This window comes from Lepidochelys kempii, chromosome 1 (genome assembly GCF_965140285.1).
Source record: "Lepidochelys kempii isolate rLepKem1 chromosome 1, rLepKem1.hap1, whole genome shotgun sequence".
NCBI classification, from domain to species: domain Eukaryota; kingdom Metazoa; phylum Chordata; order Testudines; family Cheloniidae; genus Lepidochelys; species Lepidochelys kempii.
In genome coordinates, this window is record NC_136380.1 from 314,731,321 (window position 1) to 314,751,802 (window position 20,482).

The 20,482-nt window shown below is 41.6% G+C and overlaps 1 protein-coding gene across 2 annotated transcripts in view; it reads right to left on the bottom strand.

Moving 5' to 3' along the window:
* Nucleotides 1-4,269: 4,269 nt before the first annotated feature.
* Nucleotides 4,270-20,482, bottom strand: part of TRABD (TraB domain containing) — a 49,907-nt gene continuing 33,694 nt past the window's right edge. Inside the window, exons 7-10 of one of the 2 annotated variants that reach the window (XM_073328291.1) lie at nt 18,129-18,268; nt 15,852-16,024; nt 11,592-11,703; nt 4,270-7,462 (exon numbers count right to left, since the gene is read on the bottom strand). In XM_073328291.1, the coding sequence (XP_073184392.1) occupies nt 7,285-7,462; nt 11,592-11,703; nt 15,852-16,024; nt 18,129-18,268 (603 nt within the window). In that variant the 3' untranslated portion in view covers nt 4,270-7,284. The remainder of the gene's footprint in view (nt 7,463-11,591; nt 11,704-15,851; nt 16,025-18,128; nt 18,269-20,482) is intronic. The other variant, XM_073328290.1, reaches the window with a different exon arrangement.

The window sequence follows — 20,482 nt, forward strand, 5'->3', positions numbered from 1 at the left end:
TGCCCAGCTGTAGATGCTTCTAGGTTTTTAGGTTGTGCTTGGAAGCCCACAGCAGAGATCTCATTCACTGTTGGGGTCCTATGGTATATATCTAGAGAATAATGACAAACAGTGGTTCTAAATTAATTAATTAATATTGTTTGGCTTTCTTATGTATATTTCTGAATGCTACTAAATGGGTGTAAATGGGGAGTGTAAAAGGGACCATTCTCCACCAGTGTTCCCTCTGATTTTCCCCCCAGGCATTTGCAGAATGAATTTTGTTATATGCACCAATATAGAGGTGATGTGTGATATATGCACCAATATTGGGGTGATGTAACAAAATTCATGTGGGGGAGAGGGGTTGAGCGTACAGGAGGGGGCTCAGGGCTGGGGCCAAAGGGGTTGTGGGCAGGCTGCCCCAGGGCTACGGTGGGAAGAGAGGACTCCCCCCAACTCTCTCTTCCTGCAGCAGCACCTGGTCTCAGGGACAGAAGCACGTCTCCCCACTGCAGCAGCTCGGGGGTTGGTGCCACAGGGGCACCTCTCCCCCCGGCCTTCCCAGGTCCGGGGCTGGGGGAGAGACATCTCTCCCCACCGCAGCCCTCAGCTGCTGCATGGCCACGCAGCATCGAGGAAACTCAGCTCTCCACCCAATTTTCTATAACGTGGACCACATCTCTTTGCATTCATGGAGCATTGGACATCACTGTACGCTCTCCACTGTATGCTGGAAAAACAAGGAGTAGGAAAATACGTATTTTTAATGATCAGAATGTGACTTGCTATTACCTTGTCTTCATCTTAATTTGTTTTATATATATTACCAACTTCCACAAAGAAATTCTTCAGGTGTGTGCCAAAATGTACACCGAAAGAAGAAAAGGAGTACTTGTGGCACCTTAGAGACTAACCAATTTATTAGAGCATAAGCTTTCGTGAGCTACAGCTCACTTCATCAGATGCATATCGTGGAAACTGCAGCAGACTTTATATATACACAGAGAATGATATTCTCTGTGTATATATAAAGTCTGCTGCAGTTTCCACGATATGCATCTGATGAAGTGAGCTGTAGCTCACGAAAGCTTATGCTCTAATAAATTGGTTAGTCTCTAAGGTGCCACAAGTACTCCTTTTCTTTTTGCGAATACAGACTAACACGGCTGTTACTCTGAAACCTGTCAAAATGTACACCAACATACTTCTAAGGTTCTGACCCAGTTTGGATGATGAAGGCATCAATGGAGGGGGCTGGTTGGTTTATCTCCAGTGTCATAATCCCACTATAGGACAGAGAAAGGATTGAACAGGAGGCAGACGACAATTGCTTTGATTTATGTCTGTTGTCAGTCACAATAGGGAGGAGACGATGGAAGAGATATGGGCAAAGTAACACGGGTGCTATCTGGACAGTTCACTAAATGATAACAAAAGGTTGAGGGGAAGAGGGAGAAAGAACTGCCCTAATTATACCTGTCCTGAGACTGACTCCTAGGCAGTTACTATATAGGATGCTTGTATTGCTAATTATGATTGATCGTGTCTGGATGCAAGTTTGTACTGTAAGAGTTTCCGTAGTCAAAAAATAAAAGTTTAAGAACTATGTGCATTTGCCATCACTGGGGAACATTTCAAAATACAACTATCCTCTTATTGAGTCCATTAGTTACCTCCACTTAAAAAAATATATATTGCTATTGTCATACCCCTTGCAGCCAGTTGATGGAACTAAATATTTTAAAGCATGCAAAATACAGCAGTTAAAGTAAAATAGGGCCAGATTCTGCCAGTATTACTCATATTGAGCAATATCTTATTCTGCAAGTAACCCCACTGAAACCAAAGGGGCTGATTTGTAGTTATGGGCCTCCGGTATTAATCAAACACCAGAGGGTCAGAAACTGGCCCTTAATTATTTTGTGCACTTTGTGTGTTACCTTCATAGTTGATAGCTGGTAGTTTGTACCATTGTTTGACATGGAGTTTCTCTTTGCTGGGAGGAGATTATTTTAAAAAAATTTAAAAAGCTGAAGAGATGCATTTATGTTTTTTTTTTAAAAAAAGCTGAACTCTCACTTCTTTCCTCAGCACAGCACACATCTAAAATATTTTGCATCAAGCTGGGATTGGGTGAGAGGTGGAAGTGACTGTATGACTCAGTTTGTTTATCCAAACCAGCAATCAGAAGTCTTCCCCTTGCAGCATTTAAAAAATAAAGAACACTCCAGATGAGTGAAAGGAAAGTGCTTACGTCAGAAGCTGTGAGCTCTTCAGAGCTGCCCTTGCACCAGCACAGCCTCTTGGAACACCAGCCAGGGCATCAAGCAAGAGGCAGGGGACACACTGCTGAAGGGGAGGACCTGTGAAGAAAAACATGACACAACCTCCTTGCTAATTGTCTCCCCCAGTTACCTCTTTTTCCCCCACTGCTAATGGGGGCAGAAAGGATAACTCCATTTCTTCGCTGCTATTGGTTCCCCCAGTAGAGGAAGCTTTCATCTGATTCCCTCCCAATAAGAATACAGCAGGCAAAAGAAGAAGAATATACATGGCAATTTGACAAGTCACACATCTGCCTCAGCATAGGAATGCCGAGCAGAACATCTCCATTTCACATAGCTGGCACAGAGGGACTCTTTGTGGCTGCACAGTGCCACGGGAATCTACCACATAGTGGTATTTCCCAATTTTAGCCTAGTTGACACTCAGCTGCTCCCCTCTATAGCTCAGACTTGCAGTCAATATCAAAAGGCAGGTGAATGAGCTTAGCCTCATGCTGGATATGGCCCTTCATCAGTGCAGCTGTAAAAATATGTTATTAGATAGGAGTTATTAGACTTGAAGTAAAGAAACAGTCCTGAAACATCAAAGTCTAAAATTAAAGTTTATTTTAATTTCAGAGGGAAACAACAAACAACTACAAGTTTGTCTTAGAATTACATAAATGACATAATTTTCCTCTTTTTTAATGTGTAGTTCCCACTACTGTCTGGCACTTTGAGATAACGTGTTATATTTCTCATAACTGGCACTTTTTAAAGGGTTTTACATTTCATATGCATAGCTTCAGATAAGCAACTTCCAGTGGAACTCTGGGTGATTTTTAATTCAATAATTTAAATTGGATTCAGTATTATGTCAGCATCTATTAAAAAGACCTTTCATCATAAATACTATCTTGGCCAAATGTATGTATACAGCAGTGATAAACAATAGATTATAAAAGTAGGTGGCTTCTATTCCTACACAAAAGAGTAGATTAAAAACATACTAGAAGGGATGCGGGTTGGAGGAGAGAGAGCATGGCATTCCTTTGATTTAGCTGCCTCACCCTAAGCACTTCTGTATACTGCATGCCCAATCATCGTGTATTATTTCCATTGGGTTAGCTAACTGATCATCTTTGCTGGAAGTGTAGTAATTTTTGTTTTACTTTAAGGCTTTTTTTCCAGCAGCAAAATGAGGGTCCAATTCTGGAAGGGAACAAGGACCCTCCTCCATTCAACATCTTGCCAGATTGGGCCGCAACTGAGACAGTACTTTCAGAACTCATTTAACAATTTCCGTGGCATGTCAGAGGGAAGTTCCATGGCTAGCACTTTATTTTAACATTTATTTAAAAACAGCGTCTGCTTCCATCTAAATAGCCTATTCAGCACTCAGTCAAAGATCACATAAGCAAAACTTCTGCTGATGGCAAAGAAAGGATAACAGGACTTAATGCTTATGCAACCCTGTGGTCATAAGCTCCCTTTCTTCACAAAAATGCATACAAATAGTATAGGCAGTTGAGTGGCAAATCACATAGCATATTCCATTATCAGTAAATCGACTATTATATATCTAACTGTGTTACATATGGATTTATTTTCAATATGAACATTATCCTGACAAAATTAAAGCTCTGCACATATATTTTTGCAAGGGTTATTTTGATTAATCTGGTCCAATTTTCAAGATTAAATAAATTCTGGTTTTATTTTGCCACAAATTCATGCACCTTTAGCCTCTTATGAGGCTCAGTCCTTCAAAGTATGAGTGTTCTGGTTCTGATCCAAAGCAGAACACTTAACCACATGATCTACTTCTTATGAAACTACTGATGTGCTCAAATTTAAGCATGGATTTAAGTGCTTTGCTGGATTTGGGCCAAGCTGTTCAGCAACATAGTCATGGTATAGAAAAATACGTTAGGTGGTGTGCATATTTTGCATCTATTTTAGTTAACCAGTATTTGTTTTTTAAAAATGATGACTAATATAAAAAATAAATGGCTTCAAGAGAAACAGTGGTTAAAATATTTTATTTGGATAACATAGAACATACTGCTGTTTACTCTAAACTGTTGTAGACTAAAAGGCACACGCTTGTTAAAAATACTTCAGATTTACATAAGATGTACAAATGCATAAAGCAAATGCACAGTTTACCAAAAAGTACAATATGGCTTCACAGGGTTGAGTGAGGGCTGGGACAATTCAACATGTTTAAATTTCACTGAATGTTGTTAACACCTAAAGGATTGATTGTAGAATACAGAAGGAAATTAATGGAGGGTAAAACATTGATCATGTTACATAGATAGTATAGCACATCAAGTATACAACATACACCACTTATATGTGGATTCATAGGATTGTTAGGTCTGCAAATTCATCAGGCATTTGATTGCCCCAGGATAAACACTTGTGGGTTTTGATGATCTGCCAGTTTGAAAACAAATTCTTCATCAACAAACAGCTTGTGTCAAGAATCTGTTTATATATTTTAAGAGATACAGAGGGGGAAACAATATACTTTTAAAAACAAATTTTGGTAATTATCAAATTGTCATTAAAATCAAAGAGTAACTGACATATCCATTTTCCAGGGGTGCAGGTAATTGTGCGCATGTGGGAAAAAATAACATACTAAGCATCTGAAAATGCTCCAAGACAATCATTTAGTGGTAGCCCCACACAAATTTAAGGCTCATTTGTCTGCAATTTTCCTTAGTTTTTTTCTTTTGTGTAAAATTACCTGAGCACAGATATGTTCACAGATATTTTAAAGCAAAAAACATTAATACATTGAACTAAACCTCCTAGAGAAATCTCAGGAGGGGAAAAAACTCCCAATCTTTTGGTAGGTCACTAAAGCCAGGAGAAGAATGGGCTTAAGCTTTTTCTTTAAAAATGTACATAAAAATGTAATAAAATTATTCAAATAGGACTGCTAACCAGGTTACTAAATTATTACAAAAGATCAAGACTCAGAATTCAGGTGGTCTTTCTAGTCTTAGTTATTTGCTAATGCTGCCTTCAAGCTCAATACAGATCACTGCTTGTTTCTCAAACGTTAATAAATGGAAAACTGAAGACGAAGGACCCAATTCCGCTGTGTCCTGCATTGTCATTTGCATCTGTGAAAAGTGAGTATGAAATACAGCCATTCTGAGTAGGCAGTATTTTACACTCCCTTGCACAGGTATATACCCCAATTCAGAAAAGCACTTAAATACATAAGTGTTTTAATTGGGATAGATTTAAACACATCCTTTAAATTAAGCATCTCCAGAAGTGGTTTCCTGGATTGGGATCTAAATAACTACACAAGGTGCAAGGAAATGGAGTATCAGGCCCAATGGACATACCAGCCTGCCAGTGATGTCAGTGGCATAAATGCAAACAGGATTAGGCCATTCATTTCTTAAGGGTTAAAGAGAAAAAGCTTCTAAAAAGACTCTGCATGAAGGTTACACGCACAAAAACGTTGGACAAAATAGATTGTGTGAAGACATTTCCCCCACACAAGACTTTGGAAACATACCCTACTAATAACCAAGCACAGTTTGTTAACCTTATTGAACTGTATGAAAACCAAAATCAACCTCTCCTTGCTGCCATCCCTCAGATTCAGCTCTTCCTCCCCACGTAAAGGTACTAGAACAGATATGGACTTCACTTCAACCAATTTGCAATTGCATAGGAGCTCCAGTAGCACATGGACCTCTTTTACATAAAATTAAGAGATTAAAACATTATTGATATGACAAGTATGATTGCTATACCATCGGGGAGGGAATAGTTTGTTTCCAAGGGCACTTATAATCAAGGGCAATCCTGTCTTATGGATACAGAAAGAACTATAAAACATAATGAACATAGGGTTAGAAGTAGATGTACTGAAAAAAAGTGTTTAACGTTACAGTAATTGAAGTCATACCCATAATTCTACAAACAAACAGCAAAGATAAAAAACTCAACCTCATAGCTAGTTAAAAAAATTAATTGATTTTTGCTTTTCTTTCTATTAAATAGGTAAAATACTCATCCACTGAAAAGTTATAGTGATAAAAAAAAAACATTTGCATGTGTGGAGGGAAAACAGTAAGGTCAAGTACTGCATATCAACCCCAGACACATTGTCCAAAGAAAGAAAGAAAAAGCTTTGCAACATGAAAAGTAAATTAGACAGTAGTTCTAGCCTCAAAAGTTTACAATACTGAACTTAAAGCCAAAAGGATTTGGCTAACTAATATGGTTAAATAATCAAATCCAAAAGGAACAGAGTGCCCTGTAAACACTGGAAGTTAACCAACAGCTGCTGATAAAGCTACTGTGTGTACCTTTCCAACAGAGGAGAAAACTATTACTGATGTCTGTAAGGAGAGATGCAATTCTAAAGGCAACGTTTCAGTTCTTTAATAAGGCTCATAAAGAAACTTGGCGGTGTACGTCTGATAGCCTGTACCATTCTGATTTTTTTTGAAAGCTCTGAAGTTTAAAAAAACCTAAATGTATACAAAATTTTCTGTAAGAAGATGTCCTTCTAAATCATTTTATAGGTGCTTAGCACCAGGAACGATCATTTGGTATTATACCGAAACACTACTCATAGAGGTGTCCTTGCGCTGTTGAGCGGAAACACAATTAAGTTACCGTATGTCGCTTTGTTCCTCTGAAAAAGTCAAGAATATACACTCTTTACACTGTCTGTACTACATCATCATAAATATATATTATATATACACATAATATATAATATGATATATAATATGTGTAACATATTTCATTTACCTCAGACTGGACTCATGTACTTTCATACCACACACTTATCAGGAAGCAGACTCATTCATTAGGTCACAGCTGGTGTAGCTTTTAATAGCAACCCATTTACTTCACAGCAATTCAGCACGGCTCAGCATCAAACGGAATCTATGACTAGAATCCTCAGTCCCTCTTTTTCATCCCAATTAGCATGTGTTGTCTTTAGCACTCTTTTCTGCAATTATCTCCAGACAGTATTTCAACTGGGCGTTCAATGTCGAGGTCTAATTTCCATCAGCCTCTGAAGACAGTTCTGTGTTGTTGGCATCGAGAGAACAAATTGAACTGTCCTTTGTCCTACCCGGTAGCAGCCATATCCCATCAGTCCGAAAACTGTTGCCTTTATGACAAATCTGAGAACCTTACTCGAAGTTGACGGTGGAGGCACACTGAAGTAAAGGTGATAAAGACAAAGTTACCATCCACATAGCTGGAAGAAAAAGATCCTTCCCCATCTTCATTAAATGCTGATGATTTTTGCCACAATGTTTGTCATTACAACACACTTTACTAGTACAGGAGCCCTTGCAAGGAATGGGTATATTAAGACAGAGCAAATGATTCTTTCAAGGTCATAGATTACATCCAACATCTTATTCCAAATCTAAGGGTAAGTAGTATACTCCTGAGAAGTACTTAGGCTCTTAACTTCCACTGAAATCAATAGAAGTCTAAATACTTTTGCGGATCTGGACCAATGACCTTTCCAGCCACATAGGGCACAACTTAATTCCCTAAGGAGCTTGACCTCTTTTACCATCAGAATCCCTAACAAACACAAAGAATGCTGTCAGGAGTATTGTGGAGAAATTGAAATCAATGCAGAATTGTTTTTAATGTGACTATTCATTTAACTACAAAGAACCAAAATCAAAGGTAATGTGTGAGGTGGCATAAGTTAAACATCAGTATGAGGATTTAAAGAGGGTCAGGACTTGCCATTACTACAAAAAGTTTCACTGGTACAAATAAGTGTATTTACATTTAATTACATTGGTGCCATCCTGTAATACAGACAAACTGGATTAAATTGAATCTCTATTACCATGATTTAAACTGGGTTAAATGTGTACATATATTAGAGATTTGCACCGGGTCACTAGGTTGATTTTAAATTAATTTAGTTACAATGAGTATAAAAGTTTCCTAATATAAACAAGATCTTGTATTTTGAGGGGTTGGAAAAAAGGTACAACTTAGAGAGAGAATGTGGGGGCGGGGGGAGGAGGACAGGGGATAGAGATACAACAACTACTTTAGCTTCCATCTTTTTATGTCCCCTTATTAGTTAGCTTTCCCCTCTTTTTCAGTCTCTCAACTAATTTAAATCACCTCTGAATATAAACGCAAAAGGGGGTTCAGTAAGTTCAATATAGGATGATCCAAAAATCTGTAAATGGAAATACACATTTGGATTCTGAATCCTAAGAAAGGTTATTTCCAGATCACTGTGCCCCTTATGAGGCATAATAAAAAGGTATCTGCAGTACAGCAGGAGAACTTTAAATCTAGGAAGAATACCCAGAGAATACACAGCCGTAACCACACAGACTGTACATCTCAAATATGCTGAGAAAGCTGAAAGTTCATACACCAGCCAAGAAGTCGGGGTTTGAGAATGGTTGTACTCTGAGGGTTATTATTTGCTTTATACTTAGGCTTGGGAAGATTCAATTTTTATCAGTAAATGGCTGTAAACATCAATTTCACTGTACACACACAAACTGACAAAACTATTTCCATTATTTGGTTATAATCAAATTTTACAGATAGGCAAAGTAAGAAAAATGCTGCTTAAATTAGAACTCAATTTGAAGATATTTACTTTTTATATTTTGACACGTGAAGTTGACAATTTGTGTTTCAACGGTTATAAAGCCTTCACTTTTTGAATCTATGCCCATTGTCATTAAATAATTTTTGTCTGACCCATCCCAGTTTCCCGCAACTGTGAAAGTGTAAACTGATAAAAATTGAAAAATGCTTAAAAATTATCAATATCTTTAAAAATTATAAAAAAATACCAAACCAAGTTCTGCCACACCTATTTATACTATTAAAAAAAACAGGAGAATTTAAGCAAACTTAGTGCCTTATGAAAGATGTTGGACTGACAACTCCTCCACAGTCAGAGCCTTGAGTAGTGTCAGTTCAGTCAAAATGTCTTAAGCTTGACTTAGAGGGATCCCCTGTGTAGGCATGAAGATAGGTAGGTGAATTTCCATGCCATTCAGTCTTCAAACTCACTAATGAAAATGCAAACAAATGTACCAATAATGCCAGTTACTGTGACTCTGATGTGGATCTCTGTCCACTAGCAACTGGACTGAGAATACTAACCAGCCATCAAAAGATACGGTCTAGTTGTTAGGGCACAAGCCTATGACTTGGAAGGCCTGAGTTCAATTCCCAGATTTCCTATGTGATCTTGGACAAGCCTCTCTGTGCCTCAGTTCCCCTTCTGTAAAATGGGGATAAAAGGATTTCCCTCCCTCATAGAGGTACTGGGAGGATAAATACATTAGAGAAATTAAGGCACTCAGGTACAACAATAATGGGGCATAATAGATTCAAGGGGAAAAAAAAAATCAAATGGTGAATTCTGGAATTTGCTAATCTGGGCTGAATTCCAAGGTATTATGAGTATGTCTACACTGCAAATCAGGAGCTGTGACTGCAGCACATGTAGACACACCCATGCTAGCTTTGAAAAATTAAAGCTAGCTTGAGGAACAATAGCAGTGAAGCCACGGCAGCATGGGCAGCAGCTGCCCAAGATGCTGAGCAGGCGGGGCTAGTCTTTGTAGTCTCCTGTTCTGCCGCAGTTTCACTGCTATTCTTAGTAAATGGATTACGAGAAACTGTGATTTTGCACTTCAAGAGGCAGTGCTGCCTGAATACAACAAAAGCCCAGAGGTCAACAATGTCTCACTCTTTGGTTAAAATATATTTGAAGCTTCTTGTTTTAACATACTACAGGTCCCACCTGTGAATCACATACTCTACACTCATTTTAAAAGCCCTAAACATAGGTCAATACAATTTTTTCCATGGCATGACAGTTTTCTGATCAGATGCCTCACCCTGGAAATCCAGCTTCCCCCCTCCCTTTACAGCTTCTCTCATGTTCTTGTTGTAAGAACAATCTGCAAGTATTATACACCATTTCACGGCTGACCCCCAGAGCCCCACAATGCCAGCTGGCAGATGGCACACCGTAGCACAACTCACATCAGGCCTGGCACACACATTGCCCCACCTCAGTGTTGTCATAACCTGTATCTAAAAAGTGTCATGTAAGGTAACCTACCTGAACTGATAATATGCTGGTCATTAATAATACTGAGTGACGTATGTACATGCAGAGTATAAAGAATTATAGACGTGTGCTGCAAATGTGTTTGTAAAAGGCATTTGGCAAGCATGCTTAAAAGCCCAGCCTGTCCTAGACAAAGGTATGTTGTTTTGCCTGCTTGATTGTGTCTCCAGTGTAAATGGAGCCTGATGAGCCCAGAAACAATGGAAGTATATTTACACATACAGTAAACGCAGCTATCAAACCAGCAAGTGGGGGAGATGATCACTTAGCACTTACAAGAGGGATGGAGGCTATACCCCTAGGAAGCCTTCCTGGCTCTTGAAACAGAGACAATGGACTTTAGGAATTATAAGTAGAAACAAACACATTTTGGCCACATCACTTGAAAAACACATGTGGCCAGAGTTCTAGACATCTGAGAAAGGTGGATCCTTCAACCAAGGGGGTTGAAGTCCCTGGGAATGTACTATAGGTGAGAGACCTGATTAGACAAAGATTGAAACTTGCTGACATTACGTTTTAGTCACTAGAAAGCATGTTTTGTTAGTAACCTTTCATATCTCATTCACTCTTACCGGAAGAGACAAGGTGGGTGAGATAATATCTTTTATTAGACCAACTTCTGTTGGTGAGAGACACAAGCTTTTGAGCCGTACAGAGCTCTTCTTCAGGTCTGTCCAATAAGAGATATTACCTCACCCACCCCGTCTCTCTAATACCCTGGGACCGACACTTAAACCTATGTTGTTTGTTAATAAACTTTTTTGTAGTAACACACGACTCTCTCTCAGTGCTGCTGTACTAAAGTGAAGTGTGGGTCTTCAGCTAACCTAACAAGCTAATGTGGGCACCATCTCTTTGGAGGCAGTGAACTTAACAACTTCCAGTGAGAGGAACTGGACACTCCAGAGAGATGTCTCTTGGGAACTGGGGTTCACTGATTGTTACCTACAAGGCAAGTTTTGGACTGACAGAGTCCTGAAGAGTTTGCTGGCAAGGCAGACAAGCTGGTGAAGCGGGGAGCTGACACTCAGCTTAGCAGCAGCAAAGCTCATTCTTGTTGAGGCAGACTGGTAACAGTGTGGCTCACGGTTCTGGGTGACCTGAGCAAGATGTTATAAGCATTAAAAACAAAGGCTACTGCAGACTGTAAAGCTGAGGAGCTACTAAATCAACACCCAAAAAGGAAAGAAAGTTACCTCATGATTTCCTGGATGTTTAAGTCAGTGTTCCAGTTCTTTTCTATTCCAGGCACATGACCCATCCCAACCACTCCAACTACAACAGACGGGATACATTTTCTGGGTTCAGCTAAGAGAGAAGAGGGGAAAAAAAATATATCAGTCTCTTCTCCAGTGAGAAAAACATTGCCAAACTGTAAGCAATCTTTAAATTAAAAAAAAAAAGTAATCATATTTCAAGGGAACAATTTCAATTACGCCCCGTAAACATGAAACAAAATTTTTCAAAAAGTTAAAAAACACATGTATAAACACACCCCCATATGTAACTTATTTTGACTAGCTCTAGTGCTACTTTAAGTCCTAGAAGCTCCAGCTGGGGCAGAATGCAGCTCCTCCCTAGTACAGCCTGCCATGAGCACATAAAATTGGGGGAAGTTTTTGCATTGCCTTCTTATTGGCTTCTGAAGGGCAGCATTCAAGGTTTTCAGCAATGATCCAAAAAGCCCTGAATGATCTCACACCTGGTCCCCTGAAAGACCTCCTCTCCTATTATATCCAGCTGTGGCAGTCAAGGTTGACAGATAAGCACTTGGTGTTGGAAGCTTACATATCGTAGTAAGTCACTCTCCATTGCCCATCTTTGGAATTTGGGTAACCTAGATCACCCGAGTCTAGTGACCATCAGGGTACAATACAAAACACGTTTGGGCCCCGAGCCTGCAAAGGGAGCTCTGCAAAATTGGACCCTTCCGTCTACACAGAGTGCCACTGATTTCAGTGGGGATCCTAAGCAGCACAGAGTTTGGCCCACCTGGTTCTCTTTACATGACTGGGCAATTATCCTATTTTTAAAGTATCTGATGGTCTTCTTTATTTTTGTTTTGGGAGCGGCATTTCCAATTTGTGTTTCAAGCACTTAATATCCCTTGCTCAAATATAAATAAAAATGAACCTCAAATCACCTTCTAATATGCACTCACTATTTAGCCCACCAAAGTCTCAAGAACAAATTTTGAGGTCCTATTTGAATACATGGCCTTTGAATACATGAACCTCAAAACATGGTATAAGGTTTTAGCTCCCCAACTTGAGTAAATGCTACAGCAAGACTGGTGCCATTCTGGTTCTCTCTGCCAGGTATGGTGGATCAGCATGATGGGGATAAATCAACATATAAATAATAAATACACAAACAAGATTCTCCTTTTTGCCTGATTCACTAAGAAATTCACACTAGTGTTTTCTGACACCATAAATTGCTTGTGACGTGCACACATGCGTGCACACACACAACACACAGTTGTGTGCTAGACTTCTTCAGCTAACAATTCAATAAATGAAAAGCCTCAGAGACAGACAATCTCCTTGAAAATCCAGCTGCTTTCTTCTATCCCCTAGGTCTTTGCCTGATCTCTCCCCTGAATTTTCTCTTTGTTCCAAATAGCTTTTATCTATCCTCCCTACTGTTTTTTCCTTTCCACTCTTTGCTTCATTGTCTCCCCTTCCTCTACTCCACGCTCCCCCCATTTTTACTTCTCTTCTCCCCCTTCACCAGCATGAACAGATTAAAGAGTTTTGGGGCCCTGTGAACTATGGAATTGGGAGCCCACCCACCTCCCTTAAACTAAACAAGAGCATGTGATATATTGTCTGCAAATAAAAGAAAAATCTACATTTATTATTAGATCAGAGGAGACTTTTAAAAATATGAAATATATTAATAGAGATAGAATATTTAAATATTCATGGCAATTTAATTTAAAAAAAAAATCTAATACCCACTCTCCTTTTTCTCCAGGAAATGTTACCTAAGTAGGCTAATCACTTGGCTATATTTATGCAACATGACTTAGAAATGAGCTTGACTATGCTCAGCTGGCTCTGCACCTCGAGGGAAAGTGATCCGGACGAACACAAAACTTGCTGGAGACCATACAAATCACACAAGAGCAAGTAGTTTGGTACATTGGGTTTCGGAGGCTCTTGAGCCAGAGACAATTCGCTGCCTTTTAAAAAAGGGGCAGAACTAAGAGGAACTTTACCAGCTCCTAAGGAAAAGGGGCATTGAGTCTCAGCTGGCTCTGGACGCAAGTTTGATCCAAATTGATACAAATAAGGGACTGAGACACTGATTGTGGGATTGGGCTTCAGCAGCTGAGGGAGCAGGAAAGCTGGTTCTTTACCCCTGGGAAGAAGAAACATGGGTGCCATAATGGCCAGCCACCAGGACCCCAAAGCAGATACCTGATGGGTCACGACACCAGTGCCAGCAAGGAGGCCCAAAGAGCCAAGCACAAGCTGAACCCTGAGAAGGGACTTGAGAAACCAGACCCCACCCTGAAGTTCCCCTACTCTTACATGGCCCTGATCGCCATGGCCATCCCAGAGACAGCCAAGAAGCAGCCCAGCTGCCAGGGTGCCAAACCTGTCTGCATCTCCCTAGGGAGCCAAACCTGAGTGGCACTGTGATGCTGTGTGGCAGGTCACAATGCCACTCACTGATGTTTGCCCCCCTCTTCCATTCATAAGCCATGGTGAGGGGGGTGTCAGAGGGCAGCTGGGCCAAACCTGGTCAGAACCCAAATAGAGCTGCCACCTCCAAGAGTCCGAAAAAAACAGCCACTGCTTTCCCCACTGCTTCAGTTCCCAGGTGCCACCCCTCCCCACACAGCCTGACCCTCCTCTTCCCCTCCCAGGTGTCCCCCCTACCACAAGCCTGAACCTCCCTTCCCCTTCCACACAGTGCCACGTACACAGCCTGACCCCCCTCCTCTTCCTTGCCCAGGTGTCCCCCCCCCACACAGCTGGACTTTCTCCTCCCCACACAACCAGATCCCACTCTTCTTCCTCATCCAGGTGCCCCCACCACTGCCAAGACTTCTCTTCTTCCCCTCCCAAGTACCCCATCCCCACCAGCCTGAGCCTCCCTTGCCCACCCCTACCCTCAGCCTGACTCCCTTGGCCTATAAGCCCTTAACACCCACCCCCTGCCAGGAGCCCCAGCCCAGGGAGCCCCCCTGCTATACCCTCCCAAACTCCAGGAGCCCCTGCTTCACCCACCACAATCCCTGCTCCTTATGCCTCCCCAATGGTAGGCCTTGGGCCCATCCTGCTTTCCAGCACCAAGAGAAGCAGGAGCTACCGTGCCAGCATGAAGAGCAGGACCTGGGTGGAGCCCCTTTCTACTCGTGTCCCTTGGAGCATCTCCTTTTTAGTGATGGAATCTAATCTACCCCCCCCCCCTTTTCCTCCTTCATCTCTCATCACCAGGCTCAATCATGCATGAGGCCATTGCCATGCTGATCTTGCATAAAGCAGTTTTGTTTTGCTGCTGGAAACTATGTGATTCTGAGCAGTTTCACCCTGGTCCTCTTGGGTCACATGGGAAGTGCCATGCAGAGAAACTGCACAAACTATCCTCCACTACTGCTGAGGTATTTGGGAGGAGAGAGGTGGTAAATTTTATCACCTTTTCTTCTCGGAGAACTCCAGACCCAACAGTAAAGGGAGACAGTTCACATGTTGCTTTGACACCTACTGCTTCCCTCATGACCCAAATGGGACTGACAGCAAAACTGAATGATTTTTCTCCAGTTTCACTCTGCTGCTGCTCCAGCTGGAATCACGGAGGAAAACACCATGTGAGGGAGCAGCAGAGGCCCAAGTGCAACATTTGTGAAATTTTAAAAGCGGGAGACAGTCTCGGTGGACCTACACTAAAGTTACATCTAAGATCTTCTTAAGATATCAGGTATAAAATAACCCATAATTTATTATTTTATGCATCCCAAGGGATTATGGATCACAAAAGTGACAGCCAAGTGCCTTTAGAGACATGAGAAACAATATTCAGTATGCGCACCCTCCCTGAAGTATATTATTGCTTTTATAAAAGAAGACTAGAGTCCCATCCTGTGCTGTAATATTGACTCCTGCATTTTTCAAACTTTAGCAGCCTAATTAGTATTTTCCTGTTTTGAAATAGGCATGATGGGAAGGAGGAATCCATTATTCAAAGCACTCTCATAAAGCTAAAAATTTCATTCTACTTCTATTTGTAGAAGAGGCTGTCATACTAATTTAACAATATTCTCCCTTATTTTTTAAGCATTATAATTTACGAAGACATCTCATTTATTACACCTGGTACCTATCTACAAAGCAAGATGGCAAAGCTTTTCAGATTTCCTGAGAAGAAGGAAAATCATGGAGTACTACATTAAGAACATATTGCTTGCTAAACACAAAGTTAAGAATCTGCTTTAAAGCAATTACTTTCTGAAGCACGAGGTAGTTCTATTCGCTTAGCTGCTTGCTTCAACATGTAGGTCAAGTAAATATCTCGCTCCGATACAATTGTTCGATGAAGATCAGGAAATTCTCCAATCATTTCAGCCATCATCTGCTCCAGTAAATCCTTCTGTTTACACTTCTCCACGTCATCTTTACTGAAAGAAAGAGAAACAGTCCCAATGTCTGTAGAGTCATATTCTAAGCAGTGTGTCTGAACTCAGTGAAAGGGAAAGAAAGTGGTCAATCATCTAAGAGCTATTCAATAGAAGTCAGTCATTACGCCTTACTCATGGGAAGCTAAACAAATACATAAATTGGCCGCACACCTGACAACGTGCCAAGGCTTTGAGGGAAGGCGCTATCACCACTGCCCAGTTAAGGAGCATTATTTACAGTGCTCCTCCTGGGGCTTGTCAAGCAGTCCTGAAGCAGCAAGATCAGTCACCACAACACAGAGCATTTGAGAGCATGCACAGGGAGAGGAACAGAAGGACACCTCCAAAGGTGTACCCTCAAAGCCATGAATTGGAGGAAACGGGAAGAATTCTGTATGTTCCTATTAAAGTCGGACACCCCCGCTGAAGATCTGAGGAAAAAAGTTCTGAGCTGGCAATCCCCTGAGTGGGAGTGAGGAATGAGGATGAGTAAGAAGCTGCAGAGCAAATTCAGCTCATTTACCACGTAGTACTGTAGTATTTCTGGGAGTTCTGAGCCTTGGGTTTGTTTCTAGAGTTGTAGCGCGGGCGATAGTTAAAAGAAACATGAAAATAAACGTTTATGTAAATAAAAGTAATGAAGACACCAAAATGTGTTTTATTTGCTTACTTTCCATATAGCTGAGTCATGAAACGTTCTGGGACTGGGGACATTGCCACAGGAGCCAAGGACAACCAAAAGCAGAAGTGTACTGTGCATTTTCTACAGAGTATCTTAAGGAGATCATTCCAGCTTGTTTGGACTAAATGTAGATATTTATTTAAAAACCCTTCACATAACCATCAGGATATGAGTGTACCAGAACTGAGTCATCATGATCTTAAAACGTTACCGCTGTCTTTCCTTACCTCCCTCTTACCCTCTATATTGTTACCATCAGTTGTTGTCACACACAAACTTAGATTGTAAGCTCACCTGTGTAGGGACATTTCCCATACACATAATAATCAACAAAATTTGCCTGTTCTTATTTAATGATCAATGTCTTCCTGGGAGGAAAATGCAGAGAGGAGTTGCACAGAAATCCACCTTTCAGTCAATGAAAATTTTCTTAAAATAAGAGCAAAATTCATGTCACAGGCTGACAATGAAGCATATTAGTTACCCCCATATTTTGTAGATCAGCTGCTAGTTAACAAGTCAAAAGAAAGAGTCAGACACTGGCTCCAAAACTGGATTTGGCAATATATGCATAAATGGAAACAGCAATAAATGAAACCTAAATTAAAGCAAGGATGGGAGACAGAAGGTGAAACCGTCTTGGTTCAGTTCTAGGTCCCTAAAAACCCATGTAGTTTCCTCTAAGCTGTTCATGGTTCCAGTCACAAGAGCACTGGACAGGTGCTATGGGTCAGACAGAATGGTCCAATGGATTTTCGCATATATCCTCCTCACCCAATCCCCTGCAAACCCACTACCACTCTTTATACATCTGCTGGGAGCACAAGTAAATTGCAAGGGCATCTAGGAATGCACTCCTCAGCCATGCAAATTAATGCTGCTTTTGCAGAATTATTTGGCCCCACCTATTTTTTTTGGAAGGAAAAAATCCACAGACAGAACAACGGGAATGGGAACCATTGCATTATTGTAACACTTCCTGGAAAGCTAACAAAGACCCTTTATAAAGGGTGATATTAATGAACAGAACAGTCAGACATTTAAAGGTTACAGTCCATAGTCTCTTCTGTGCCAAGACCTCCTTGCATAGAGAGCTGGTAATCGTATCTCAGTTCTCAAGCTGAAATATGACAGCACGCTATGGTCCCTAAGGGACCATAAAACAGCTGTGAATTGACACAGTAGAGCTCCACTTTGTCCCTGTCACAATCCCTTCTTCTACCAAAGGGTGCAGGGAGGCTGGACAGGAATAAGAACTTGCTGATAATTCTTCCTCTAGGCTGATTTTGAGCCCAATCATCTCCGACAGATTGCTGAGGACTTTCATCTCCCACTGAAGTGAAACTGAGGATGCTCAGCAAACTGCAGGATCGGTTACTTACAATCTACCTTTCAAATAAAGCTAAAAACACTTACTCATACCTGATTGGGTCAGATAAGAAGCAGAGGCCCCAGGCAAGCTTGACTTTTTGCCAGAAAGAAAGTGCAGCGATGGCTCTCTTAAACGTAACAGGGATAGGTCTGTCCCCAAGATGAAACTTACAGAAAGGTACTTTACCAGCCTGCAAGAGAAGGCACACATTAGCTGTTAGCAGATTGTTAGGACACCATTACTAGTTACACTAACCTACATGTTCTAAAGAACACTAAGGAAACAAGGGCAAATATCATCACACTTACATATCAGGTAAATGGAGGTTACTTACAGGTGACTGGAAGTTCTTTGAGATGTGTGGTCCCTATCTGTATTCCACACATGGGTATGCATGCGTGCCAGAGTCCAGAAATTCTGACAAGCAGTGTCCATTGGCCCACACATGTATAGTGGATCTCCTCATTCTCCCGACCAAGAGCACAAGAAGCAGTGCAGGCTGATGCCCCTCCTGTTCCTCTTCTTACCTCAAATCCAGCAGGATCCAAAGCAGAGGGGACAGAAGATGGGTAGTGGAATACAGATCAGGACCACAGATCTCAAAGAACAGCCAGTTACAGGTATGTAACCTTCATTGCTTCTTCGAGTGCTAGTCCCATGTATTCTGCACATGGGTGATTGACAAGCAGTGCTCAGATATGAGCAGGGTGTGAGGAAGATGCTTGCAGTACTGCAATTCTCACTGCTGCATCTGGCCTGAACTAGCACCCAATGCATAGAGAACGTATGGAAGGAGCTCCAGGTGGCCGGTCTGCATATATCTAGTATTGGAATGTCTTGTATGGATGCTGTAGAGGTGGCGTTTGCCCTTGTGGAGTGTGCCCTGACTCCATCAGGAGGAGGTATGTGTGCTAACCTGTAGCGTTCAATGATGCACCCAGAAACCCAGTTAGAGATTCTCACAGAGGATATTGCTTGACCTCACAATCTTTCTCCTTTGGCGAGAAAAAGTCTTGGTGATTTTCTGATAGGCTTGGTCCTTTGCAAGTAGAACACCAGGGCACATCTGATGTCAATGAAGTCGTGTCTCTTTGGCAGAAGCATGGGGTTTTGGAAAAAAAAAAAAAGGACAGGTAAAAATGGATACTTTGGTTTACATGGAATTCAGAAATAACCTTGGGGAGGAACTTAGGATGGAGGCAAAGAGATGCCTTTTCCCTGTGAAAAACTGTTTAAAGAGAGTCTGCCATGATTGCTCCCAACTCACTCACCCTCCTGGCTGAAGCGCTTGCAACAAAAAATGAAACTTTCATAGACAGGTGGGACATGACACATGTCACGAAGGGTTCAAACGGTGGTCTGGGGTGTGTTGACAGGAGGAGGTTGGAGGTCCCATTGAGGTGTAGGTTTGACCACTGGTGGAAAGGTCCTGACTAGGCCCCTCCTGAATCTTACTGCAGTTAGGGGGGTGAAGACAGAGGGAGGGAGGCAGGCAGGCACTAATCAGTCACTGTGAGATGGACTCACAGTGAGCTAATGGAAAGGCCCGAGTTTTTTAGATACAGGAGATAATCTAAAACAGCCGGAATATCTGCAATGCCTGGAGAAGGCGGATTATGCTCCACACAACTAGAGAAATGTCTCTATTTAGCTAGATAACAGATCCTAGCTGAATCCTTCCTACTCTGGCTAAGGATAGCCTGAACAGGTGCCGAACAGGAGCGTTCTACTCCTGATGCCCATCCAAACACCAGAATGTGAGATGGAATGGGTCCAGATTGGGGTATTTGATGCTGCCCCCCCTCCTGAATTAGGAGGTCTGGGAAGGGGCAGGTCCTGGACCAGGGGGAAGGTTGATATTTTCAGGAGCTCTGGGAACGAAAACTGTCTGGGCCAATTGGGTGGTAGGAGAATGACTCTGGCCCTGTCATGACAGATCTTTCTCAGGACTTGCAGTAGCCGGGGAATGGGATTGTTTGTCCATGACAACAGGAGATCACCATGCTAGAAGCTATGGCTCATAGTTCCTCTGAAACGGTACAGGGGAAGTTTTCCGTTTGCTTGGAGAACAAAAAGATCCCATTGAGGTGTACCCCACTGAGTAAATATTTTCTTCAGGACAGAGTCATGACTCTCCTACTCGAGGTCCACTGTGAAGTGCCTGCTCAGGTTGTCTGCTAAAAAGTTCTGACCACCTGGGAGGTACATGGCTTGCTTTTAGTCAAAGAGGAAGAGATCCTGCTCCGCCCTGTTTATGTGAAGGACCACAGTGATGCTGTCTGACATCACTTGGATATGGAGCAAATGCATAAGCCGGAGAAAGGATCCGCAAGCCAAGTGGACTGCTCTCCATTCTAATACAATGGATGTGCAGTCTGGCCTCCCATGGAGTCCAGGTACCTTG